The sequence below is a fragment of the Natator depressus genome, chromosome 13 (genome assembly GCF_965152275.1).
Source record: "Natator depressus isolate rNatDep1 chromosome 13, rNatDep2.hap1, whole genome shotgun sequence".
Lineage (NCBI taxonomy): Eukaryota > Metazoa > Chordata > Testudines > Cheloniidae > Natator > Natator depressus.
The window spans coordinates 32,917,928-32,930,157 of NC_134246.1; the positions used below are offsets into that span (position 1 = coordinate 32,917,928).

At 43.7% G+C, this 12,230-nt stretch overlaps 1 protein-coding gene and 1 pseudogene across 1 annotated transcript; one reads left to right on the plus strand and one right to left on the minus strand.

Annotated features, from left to right (window-relative positions):
• The first annotated feature begins 1,379 nt into the window (after positions 1–1,379).
• On the plus strand, positions 1,380–2,318 carry LOC141997456 (olfactory receptor 5V1-like). Its single transcript, XM_074969836.1, has one exon. It carries the CDS (start codon positions 1,380–1,382, stop codon positions 2,316–2,318), a length of 939 nt encoding a protein of 312 aa, XP_074825937.1.
• Positions 2,319–2,868: 550 nt separating this feature from the next.
• Positions 2,869–11,718, minus strand: LOC141997695 (olfactory receptor 10A5-like; annotated as a pseudogene).
• Between the last annotated feature and the right edge of the window lie 512 nt (positions 11,719–12,230).

Below are 12,230 nucleotides of genomic sequence, written 5' to 3' on the forward strand. Positions count from 1 at the left end.
AGGCTAAGACCTTTGGCTAAGCAGCAGAGGCAGCCATAAGCTGGGAAGCGACCGGTCACATCCTCACATTCCAAACTAGTCACATTGAAAGAAGGTGCTATTGGGCTGTTAGGAATACAATCCTGTCCTGATAATGCCTATCGCCTCCAGAGAAAGGGAAGTGCGGAGAAGATGTAAAAGGAAACTTAGTTTGATAGCGTCCTGTCTGGCAAGAACTCACTTATCAATAGCTGGGATGTGAAATCCTCACTTCTGTATTGTTTTGTCATTATAGTTCCCACTTTGCTATTCTTTGTCTGTATAATCTCTGTCTGGTTCTGTGATTGTTTCTGTCTGCTGTATAATTAATTTTGCTGGGTGTAAACTAATTAAGGTGGTGGGATATAATTGGTTACATAATCATGTTACAATATGTTAGGATTGGTTAGTTAAATTTCAGGAAAATGATTGGTTAAGGTATAGCTAAGCAGAACTCAAGTTTGACTATATAGTCTGCAGTCAGTCAGGGTGGGTGGGTGGCTGGGGGGTCAATGGGAACAGGGAATGGGGGTGGGGAAATTGGAATCATGTTTTGCTAAAGGGGGAAATGGGAACAGGGAATGGGGATAAGGAAATTGGAATCATGTTTGGCTAAGGGCAGGAATGGGAACAGGGACACAGGTGTAAGGCTCTGTGGTGTCAGAGCTGGGAAGGGGGACACTAAGGAAGGAAACTGGAATCATGCTTGCTGGAAGTTCACCCCAATAAACGTTGAATTGTTTGCACCTTTGGACTTTAGGTATTGTTGCTCTCTGTTCATGCGAGAAGGACCAGGGAGGTAAGTGGGTGAAGGAATAAGCCCCCTAACACAGTTCTGGTCACTCCCTCTGAAAAAAAAAAGATATATTAGAATTGCAAACGGTACAGAGAAGGGCAACAAAAATGATAAGGGATAGGCAACAGCTTCCATATAAGGGGAGATTTATTCCTACCATTTATTCCTACCCTTTTATTTCCTGTCTTTTAACCAGTTACTGATCCAGGAGAGGACCTTCCCTCTTATCCCATGACTGCTTACTTTGCTTAAAAGCCTTTGGTGTGGGAAATTGTCAAAAGCTTTCTGAAATTCCAGGTATGCAATATCCATTGGCTCACCCTTATCCACATATTTTTTGACACCCTCAAGATTTCTAATAGATTGATGAGTCATGGTTTCCCTTTACAAAACCCGTGAACTGGAACAATTTTTTTAATGTTGGTGAAATGTTCCTAGAATGTTGTGTGCACACTATAAACCAACAACATCATCATCAGAATAATCATCAATCACTCAGTGTGGTACTGGATAAGAGAGTTTGTGTTCATTATTTTTTCCCAGTTTTGTTTCTCTCTCCAGGCACATGGAAGCTAAAAACCAAACTACAGAGTTTGTGATGGTGGGGTTTTCTGTTCATCCAGAGCTTCAGAACTTGCTCTTTATGGTGACTTTCATCATGTACATGGTGTCGTTGTTGGGGAATATCCTCATCAGTGCCACAGTTTGGCTTGACCCAGCTCTTCACACCTCCATGTACTATTTCATCTCCAACCTGTCCTTGGTTGACATCTGCTACACCACAGTCACTGTCCCCAAGATGCTGGAGAACCTGCTTTCTCAGGACAGAACGATCTCTTTCACAGGCTGTGCTGCCCAATTGTACTTCCTTCTTTCTCTAGGGACCACCGAATGCTGCCTCCTTGCTGCCATGGCGTATGACCGCATCTTGGCCATCTGTAACCCTCTGCGGTACGTGGTCCTCATGAACAAGAGCCTGTGTGTCCAGCTGTTGGCTGGCGCCTGGGTCAGCGGTTTGCTGCTCTCTTTGGGTCAGACCTCATTCGTCCTCACCCTGCCCTTTTGTGGGGACAACCGGATCAACCATTTCTTCTGTGACATTCCTCCCCTCTTGACCCTGGCCTGCGGAGACACCGCCAGGAACGAAATTGCCGTCTTTGTAGCTGGAATGTTAATCGCGCTGATCCCTTCTTTGTTGATCCTGGGGTCCTATATCCACATCATCTCCACCATCCTGAAGATCACATCGGCCCAGGGCAGACACAAAGCCTTCTCCACCTGCTCCTCTCACCTCATAGTCATCACTCTGTTCTACGGCTCTGCCAGCGCCATGTACCTGCGCCCCAGGTCCAGCTATGCCCCGGAGAGTGACAAATTCCTGGCCCTGCTCTACTCTGTTGTGACACCCACATTAAACCCCATTATCTACAGCCTGAGAAGCAGAGATATCAATAGAGCCCTGAGGAGGGTCATAACCTCAAATATATTTCTTCTCAAGATGTGAATAGAGGAACACAGCCCAATCCTGTCCTTGTTTACTCTGGTTTAATGGCAACATCATTCCCTTGTCTTCCCTGGAGTTGTGACAGTTTTATGGGTACTCAGGATGGTTGGTCACCTCATTACTGAAGGCAGGGGGTTAGAGGGAGTCTTTCATGTGATATATCTGATACTACCAGCCTTTCTACCACTCAAGCACTCTCTTCTGGGCTACATCAGCTCTAACTTCAACTTGCAGGTTACCAACAGGTGCACACCAGTCTCTCATCCCCATTGAAGCATTCCTCTGACACTGGCTACTTACAGAAATTCCTGATCATCTGCCCCCAAATATGCCACGTACCCCAGTTTACCAATTTTACCTTAAACCTGCGCTCTTGCAAACAGCACTTGTGAGTGCTTACAATAAACCAAAAGGAGGTTTATTGTAAGAAAGGATAAGGATTAAAGAAGGGAGTGGTGGAAACAAATGGTTAAAAAGCAACACAAAATATGAACCTGGGTCTACATTTACCAATTGTTACCTTTCCTACCTAGTAAGTTAGATCCCCCTCTTAGTCCCCAAGTTCAGTCAGTTGTCGAGCTGGCTGGTTTCTCATTGCTTTACCCACACAGAATACTGTAGGGTCCCCTAATTCAATGTCTCTGGGAAAATACAAAGTAATCATTTCACTGTCCAGCAAATTATTACATCCTATTGGCCTTAGCTGAGATCAAGGGAACCCATTGTGATAGGCCCTTTGCAAGACAGAGTCTGAGATTTTAAAAGCAGAGAGAGACTTGAATGTCAATTCCCATTAAAATGAGTTTACAAATCTCAGCCTAAATATACAAGGGAGCCATTATTTTCCATATTTTGCAGATGTGGGATGGAGGCAAACATTGCACAGGTTAGGAGCTGAATTCTTACATGGGTGACCACTCCGATACCTTCCCCTTTGCGATTCATGGATGTTTCCCTTCTGACCGTCTTGCAAGTAAGGCAGAGAGAACCAGGATAACTGAGCAAGATGGAGACCTTGGGGGAGATTGTCAAAGCTGCTTAAAGGGATTTGGGTGTCCAGTTTACACTGGAATACAGTGTGTGGTTTTGCCCCTAAACCCTTTTGTAGAATAAAGTTATTAGGACATCCTAGAGCTTTATGTGATTCCACTATACAGCTCAAGGGAACAGTCTGAGCATGAGAAACCCTACTTTTCAGAATGAGAAAAGTTAAGATCCCAAAAGAATTATAATACTTTTTGCTTCCTAAAGCAACTTTTGTCTTAGGATCTCAAAGAATTTAACAGACACTAATTGAACTTCACAATCCTTTAGCTGCATCTGGATGGTCTCCCACCCAAGTACTTACCCAGCCTGACCCTGCTCAGTGATCTCTCTCATGGGATCACTATAAATATTGTTATTCCTGGGAGATTCATAAGTATTATTACTTCTATTTTATACAGGGGTGGGGGGCGGGAAGGGGTCAGGCACAGAAGAGAAATGACTTCTGGCAAAGCTCACAGTGTGACCAGGAAGATCAGCACAAGTATTTGGGAATAAGTTGGGAGATATTTATTCCATTTGTATTCTAATTCCGGTCTTTCCAGGGGGGTATCCCGGAGAACCGGCAAAATGAAGCAATAAAAGAACAGCAATGGATTCTCACAAAGCATCTCTTTCTTCATAGTGACAGGTTACAGAGTAGCAGCCGTGTAGTCTGTATCCGTAAAAAGAAAAGGAGGACTTGTGGCACCTTAGAGACTAACAAATTTATTAGAGCATAAGCTTTCATGATGAAGTGAGCTGTAGCTCACGAAAGCTTATGCTCTAATAAATTTGTTAGTCTCTAAGGTGCCACAAGTACTCCTTTTCTTTCTTCATAGTGTTACCATCAGATATCTCACCAAGCAAGGATGGTCTATGTGAGTTCTTGAATGGGGAACACTCAAAGAACAACCCAAGGACTGGAGAGAGTGCAGAGTGTGGTTGATTCCTTTGAGGGCACTCTCCCCTTTGAGTCAATGCTGACCGTCATGTCGCACCCTGTCTCTAGGAGACAATGTGCTGCAGTGACTGTGTGTGTGTGTGTGGGGGGTGACTCAGAATGGGATTCTCTCCACACACTATCAGTGAGGACCTCAATGTCCCACAATGGTGCTAGGGATGCTGTGCTGAAGGGAGGAGATTGAGGGGTGACAAAAGCCTAGAATACCTGCCTTATGGCAATGGACTCAAATAGTTCAATCTATTTAGCATATCCAAGAGAGCTGTAAGGGATGAATTGATGACAGCCTATAAATACCTTCAATATAGCCTACAAAGTTCAGACAAGATCCAATGACTGGAAGTTGAAGCTAGACAAATTCAGACTGGAACTGAGGTGTGCGTTTTTAACAGTGAGGGTAATTAGCCATTGGAACACGTTACCAAGGGTTAAGGTAGATTCTCCATCACTGACAATTTTTAAATCAAGACAGGATGTTTTTCTAAAAGCTCTGCTCTAGTTCAAAGAGAAATTAATTCAGGGAAGTTGGAGGTCAGGCTAGATGACCACAGTGATCCCTTTTGGCTTTGGGTCTATTGGGTCCCTTTTGGATATGTCTACATGATGAGGTAGGGGTGTGTTTCCCCTGCTCGTGTACACGTGCTTATGCTAGCTCTCATCAAGCTAGTGTGAGCTTAATTAGCTGTGGTAAGATGGGCAGCAGCAGAGACATAATCTCTATGTTTAGATTTTGACATGGATATAGATATACATGTAAATGAGAAACCAGTGATGAACTTTGATTTGAATGTAAAAGGTGTTAAAGAAATGATGGCTCTATAAAATCAATGTATATCTCAGAGAGAATAAGAGACATGTTGAAATGGGGAAAAAAACAATCCCTGATGCTACAGACACATTAAAGGTCCCATAGCAGACATGAGAGGGTCCCAGAGCACTGTCCATGGCAGGATGGTTGGTTCATTAATCAGTGCATGTGAAGTGATTGTGACACCCAAATTGATTCAGAAGCATAGAAAAGTTTTGCCAAGTTGTTTAGTTTAGATATGGAAAATAATTTGGTTTTGATTATAATGTTATAATATTTAACACTCTTAAATATTGTCTGTGTATAATATTAAATAGAGTACATAAATATGATATAAAATTAATATAACAGACATCAAAGTAAAATAAAACAAACAAGAAAGTAAAAAATTTGGAATTTGTTTTGTGTTTTTTTCCCCCTGAAACAATTTGGTGACAACAACACAAATTTGAAAAATGATTCAGAGTTGCTGAATCTACATCTTCTTTGAAAAAAGCTGAATGAACAATTTTGCAGTTTTACATCTAAGTTCCAGTCTAGTGCCCTCTCTAGTAGCTCACTGTTTTTAACTTCCACCGTGCGCCCCATATCAGATCTATATATCCTGCAATACCAGTTTATCTCCAGTAACAAAGGGCTCCTGTCATAAATATGAAGGGAAGGGTAACCACCTCTCTGTATACATTCTGTATAAAATCCCTCCTGGCCAGAGGCAAAATCCTTTCACCTGTAAAGGGTTAAAAAGCTAAGGTAATCCCGCTGGCACCTGACCCAAAATGGCCAATGAGGGGTCAAGATTCTTTCAAATCTGGAGGGGGGGCGGCGAACAAAGGGTTTGGTCTGTCTGTGTGATGCTTTTGCAGGGAACAGATCAAGGATGCAAGCCTTCCAACTCCTGTAAAGTTAGTAAGTAATCTAGCTAGAAAATGCATTATATTTTCTTTTGTTTAATGGCTGGTAAAATAAGCTGTGCTGGAGGGAATGTATATTCCTGGTTTTGTGTCCTTTTTGTAACTTAAGGTTTTGCCTAGAGGGATTCTCTATGTTTTGAATCGGATTACCCTGTAAGGTATTTACCATCCTGATTTTACACAGGTGATTCTTTTACCTTTTCTTTAAATAAAATTCTTCTTTTAAGAACCTGATTGATTTTTCATTGTTCTTAAGATCCAAGGCCAGCATCTGGGGCAGGAAGCTCGAAGTATAGCTGACCTCCAGGAGAGACAGGTTGGTGAGAAAAAAATACATGCGGGTGTGGAGGAGAGGGTCAGACCCAACCAGGAGAACGGTGAGGAGCTTCCCAAGCAGGGTTACCAGGTAGAGAGCGAGGAACACCACAAACAGAGCCAGCCGGACCTCTGGATGACTGGAGAGTCCCAACAGGATGAACTCCTGGGGTATAGAAGTTTGGTTGCCTTCTCCAGTCCTGTTCATTTTGTCTGAGGGAGTAAAGGGAAAAAAAGGGAATAAACATAATTAGCTATCTGAGAGACAAGGTGGGTGAGTTGATCTCTTTTATTGAGCCAGCTCCTGTTGATGAGAGAGACAAGCTTTCAAGCTACTCCAATAGAAGTGGGCCCAATAAAAAAAAATGACCTTACCCACCTTGTCTCTCTCATTTCCTGGGACCAACACAGCTACAACACCACTGCAAAAAAGTCGAAGGTACTGATCAGTGCCCCCCCCCCATTACCACAGCTTTGGAGCACCTCTTCATCTTTGAGGAATTGATCCTCCACACCTGTGAGGCAGGACAGTGCTATTATCCACATTGTACAGGTGGGAAACTGAGGTACTCAGGGTATGTCTAAGTGCATTGCAAACCCGGATCTGTGGACCCCATTTCGTGGAGTCATTGTTTCCAAGCTCATGCTTGAGCGTACACACTGCATTGTAAGCCTGGGTTTACAGTTGCCAGAGTAGGGTCTCACAGCCATGCCAGCGCATCCATAGGGCACTCCATAGACCTTCTGACTCGGGACTTTGGCTTGAGTTGCATTCACATTGCAAAATGACAGGGCTCGGTCCTGAGTTATGGCAGGACTTAATGCTCTGACCCAACCACCCTAGCAGATGCCTAGGACCCAGGTTATGAGTGCTTGCTGAGCTGAATCAGACTGGTTTGGAAGCGGATGGAAGCCAGGATGGGGCTCAAATCAGAATAGAACTTGGGCTTAGAGTGCAGTGTAGACATACCCAGAGAGGATAAGCGACATGTCCAGGGGCATGGGGTCATAGAGTTTAAGGCCAGAAGGGACCACCAGATCATCTGGTCTGACCTCCTGTTGATCACAGGACACCAGCACCACCCAGCACCCGCACACTAAACCCAATGACAGAATTAGACCAAAGTATCATTAGGGAAATCATTAGGAAAGGGATAGATAATAAGACAGAAAATATCATAATGCCTGTCTATAAATCCATGGTGCACCCACATCTTGATTACTGCTTGCAGATGTGGTCGCCCCATCTCAAAAAAGAATATTGGAATTGAAAAGTTTCAGAAAAGGACAACAAAAATGATTAGCGTCATGGAATGGCTTCCGTATGAGCAGAGATTAATAAGACTGGGACTTTTCAGCTTGGAAAAGAGATGACTAGTGGGGGTGGGGAATATGATAGAGGTCTATAAAATCATGATTGCTGTGGAGAAAGTAAATAAAGAAGTGCTATTTACTCCTTCTCATAACACAAGAACTAGGGGTGACCAAATGAAGTTAATAGGCAGCAAGCTTAAAATAAATAAAAGGAAGTATTTCTTCACACAATGCACTGTCAACCTGTGGAACTCTTTGTCAGAGAATGTTGTGAAGGCCAAGATTATAACAGGGTTCAAAAAAGAACTAGATACATTCATGGCAGATAGGTCCATCAATGGCTATTAGCCAGGGTGGGAAGGGTGTCCCTAGCCTCTTGTTTGCCAGAAACTGGGAGTGGTCGGCAGGGTGTGGATCACTTGATGATTACCTAGTCTGTTCATTCCCTCTGGGGCACCCGGCATTGGCCACTGTCAGAAGACAGGATACTGGGCTAGATGGACCTTTGATCTGACCAAGTATGGCCATTCTTATGTTCTTATCACAGCCTTTGGGAGACTAGGTAGAAAAAAGGAGGGACCAAGGTGCCCCCCATGCCCAAGGCCCCTGAAATGGCAGGGAACTATTAAAGAAGATATAACCAGAGGATCCCAGTAAACGACCTGCACCCACACGCTGCAGAGGAAAGTGAAATTCCCAAATGACAGTCAATCTGACCTGAGGGGGAAATTTCTTCTCAGGCCCAAATGTGGTGATTAGTTAGATCACGAGCACATAAGTAAGAATCAGCTAACCAAGCACCTGACAAATCTACAGGAGAGCAGAGGCGGGAACCCAAGTTTTCTAAGTCCCTTATTAGTACCCTCGCCAGACAGAATGTCACTAGTGATTTTCATAGGCACTGTTTAGATAGGCTAGCTCCTGCCCAGTCCATCCTGCTCATCTGAAAAGGAGGGTGCCTTCACTGCAGGAAGTCAGTGGTATTCAATGGAACTGACCTGGCATGGGAAGAATTCCTCTGAAGGAGAGAAAGAATTTGACAGAGCTCCAGGAATGAAAGAGAGAACAGAATTTGTGTTGTAGGAATTTTTAGGGTGTTTTAGCTCAATTATTATTTTAGGATGATGGCAGTCTTTTGCCATCTAACACAACCTTTGAGCTTCCAAATATTACAATTAAAAATTCAGTTTGTAGGCTGTGATTTTCAGAGGAAGTGAAGGGAGTTAAGCATCCAACTCCGGAAGAAATTCAATGGAACACGAGTGCCTAAATTCCCTGGGCTTTTTCAAAAATTCTTCCCCTGTTATACAATGCTAGCACAATGGGGTGTTGGTCTATGACCGGGGTTCCTATCAGCACTCCTAGAAATAAAATAAATATAGTTATACAAGGCACACATTTTAAGGAAATGCAACAAAATATCCATTGCCCCAGAGAAGATGTCAATATTTCTTACCTCTGGTATCTGGATTTATCCCAATAAAACAGTTCTTGGGGTTGCAATAAAACCGGCACTGGTGGTCATCTTTGTTGATGAGGACTGTTGCAATGGTGAGATGGAAACAAATTTCTCAGTTGTCATGTGCGTGGCTTAGATACAGATGTTTAGGGAGAAATCTAGAGGGATATACTTCCTCCTGTCTTTCAGGTTGAGTCAGAATGAACTGTATTGTGTTCTAGTAAAAAAAAAAAAGATATATTCCCTGCTGTAGGGATGGTGGGCAGATACTGTAGGACTAGAGCTCCAGACAAACACATTGGAACCTCAACCCCCCAAATTAATCAGCTTCCCAAACATGCATCCCATGCACAAAGAAAATGGGCAAGAGAATTTATATCTGACACCGTCTGTGAGGAGCTCTACTTCCCTTGAGACTTCTTTTAGCATGAATAGGCAAAGAAATAAATTACTGACTCATTCCCGGGTGCCTGGAATGTTTGGTGTGAGGTGCAGAGTTGACCTGATCAAAAATGTGCACCAGTGTTTATTGCTGTTATAAAATCAACCCACATCCATGTTTTTTTAAATCAGCCTCATGAGTTTTGAGGGCATCTGACTCATGGTGTTAGAGCATTTAGGGTGGGCAATACCTACTGGGTTTGGCAGGGGGAACTGAGTCGGTCAGCAAATGAGGGTCTGAGTGAAGTGTGGGGTGATGCACGTGCAGCACTCAGAGTTAAGGGAAAGGACATGGGAAAGGCAGAGCTGGGTAGGAAGGGGCCAGGAGAGGGCAGAGAAATGGTGAAAAAGTGATAATGTTTTGTGAACTGTAAATTGTACCTGTTTTTCATTTTGAGAGACGGGGTGGGAGCGGGAGATAGCTGTCCCCTCTCTCTTTCTGCTTCTCCACCTCCCCTCCTGGAAAGAATGCTTCCAAGCTGGATCCTTGCTTTCCACTATAATGTTACCCCTTTTGTCCTGAGTGGACAGCCAAAAACTCAGGGTCTTGCAGGTTCTTTCAGTTAGGAGGTATTGATGCTGCAGTCTGCTCTCTTTGGTGCAATCCTGTTTATTTCCAAAAAAATGTACCAAGTCCTGTTTCCCCGAATATGGGGGGAATCAAATGACAGAGGACAGTGTCCTTGATCACAGCCCCAAACCTTTTACACCTGGCATGCTTGGAAAATACAGACTAATCATTTCATCACCCTGCAGATTGTTATGATTTATTATTTGTGTTGCAGGAACTCTTAATGGGTCCCACCATGCTAAGGGATCAGGGCTCCACTGTCCCAGATTGTCTACAGACACAGTCCCTGGCCAAAAGCTATCTAAGGCTCAGATTTCGAAAGGTGCCTAAGCAATTTGAATGCCCAATTTCCATTAAAATGGCTGTGATATGGACAACCACAGGTGACAAAAAAAAATCTCAGCCTAAATAGGCTGACCAGTATGCTGCCACCACCAAGCGATTTAAACAAAGAACAGGGAAGAGACCACTTGGAGATGTCTTCCCCAAAAATATCCCCCCAAGCCCTACACCCCCTTTCCTGGGGAAGGCTTGATAATAAGATCCTCACCAATTGGTACAGGTGAACACAGACCCAAACCCTTGGATCTTAAGAACAATGAAAAATCAATCAGGTTCTTAAAAGAAGAATTTTATTTAAAGAAAAGGTAAAAGAATCACCTGTGTAAAATCAGGATGGTAAATACCTTACAGGGTAATCAGATTCAAAACACAGAGAATCCCTCTAGGCAAAACCTTAAGTTACAAAAGGACAGAAAAACAGGAGTATACATTCCCTCCAGTACAGCAAATTTTACAAGCCAAAAAACAAAAGAAAATCTAACATATTTTCTAGCTAGATTACTTACTAACTTTACAGGAGTTGGAAGACTTGCATCCTTGATCTGTTCCCGGCAAAGGTATCACACAGACAAACAAAACTCTTTGCCCCCACCTCCAGATTTGAAAGAATCTTGTCCCCTCATTGGCCATTTTGGGTCAGGTGCCAGCGGGGTTACCTTAGTTTCTTAACCCTTTACAGGTGAAAGGATTTTGCCTCTGGCCAGGGGGATTTTACAGCATTGTATACAGAAAGGTGGTTACCCTTCCCTTTATATTTATGATACAGCTTTAGCACTGGAGGAAAGTCACAGAAGAAATAGTCAATCTGATTAGACCCACAGAATGGCAGGCTGAATAACCCAGCTGTGTTTCCCAGTGGGATGAAGATGCCACACAGCCAGCAGATCAGTGTCAGCCCAATGTACACTCCCTTGGTCATTTTGGCTGTGTAGTGCAGTGGGTTGCAGATTGCCAGGTAACGGTCGTAGGACATGGAAACAAGAAGGAAACACCCGACTGTACCAAAGAAGTGAAGGAAATACAGCTATGCTGCACAGCTGGCAAAGGAGATGGATCGATCCTCCGAGAGGAGGTTGGACAGCATCTTGGTGACCAAGGTGTAGAAGATCTCCAGGAAGGACAAGTTCCTGATAAAGAAATACATGGGAGTGTGGAGGGCCAGGCCCACTATCGTGAAGAGAAGAATGAGGCTGTTCCCCACTATGGTCAAAAGGTAGATCGTGACAAACAGAGAGAAGAGGAGAATCTGCATGTCCCAGTGGTGAGAAAACCTGAGGAAAATGAAGTACATCAGGCTGGTCTCATTCGCTTTTGGAGTCCAAGTGGGAGACGTTATCTGGGGGGAGAGAAATGGAGGCTGGCTATGTCGTTAGCTGACACAGGGACAAAGCCTGCTCCTGCTACCCTTGATCACATTGCCTGGCACCTTTCTTCTGCTAACGGGACAGACTTTCTGCTAACAGGACTGTCTGGCGCCTTTATTTTGCTAATGGGACTTTCTTGTGGAACTGTCTGCCACACAGTAAGATTCAGACCAATAGTTAGGTTAAATTTAAGAGGTTACCCCAGTTTCTACAGAAAGACATTGCTAATGGTTACTGTGGCCCAGGAACCTTTGGGTTCCAACTAACAGATAGCATAATGGGGGTGTAGCAGTTTACAGGATCCCGGGGGTCTGGTATTTCCATAACAATAAACCAAAGGGGGGCATGTAAAGTCTCTACTGAGATCCAGTAGCTTACTGGGTTATCTGGATAATATTTG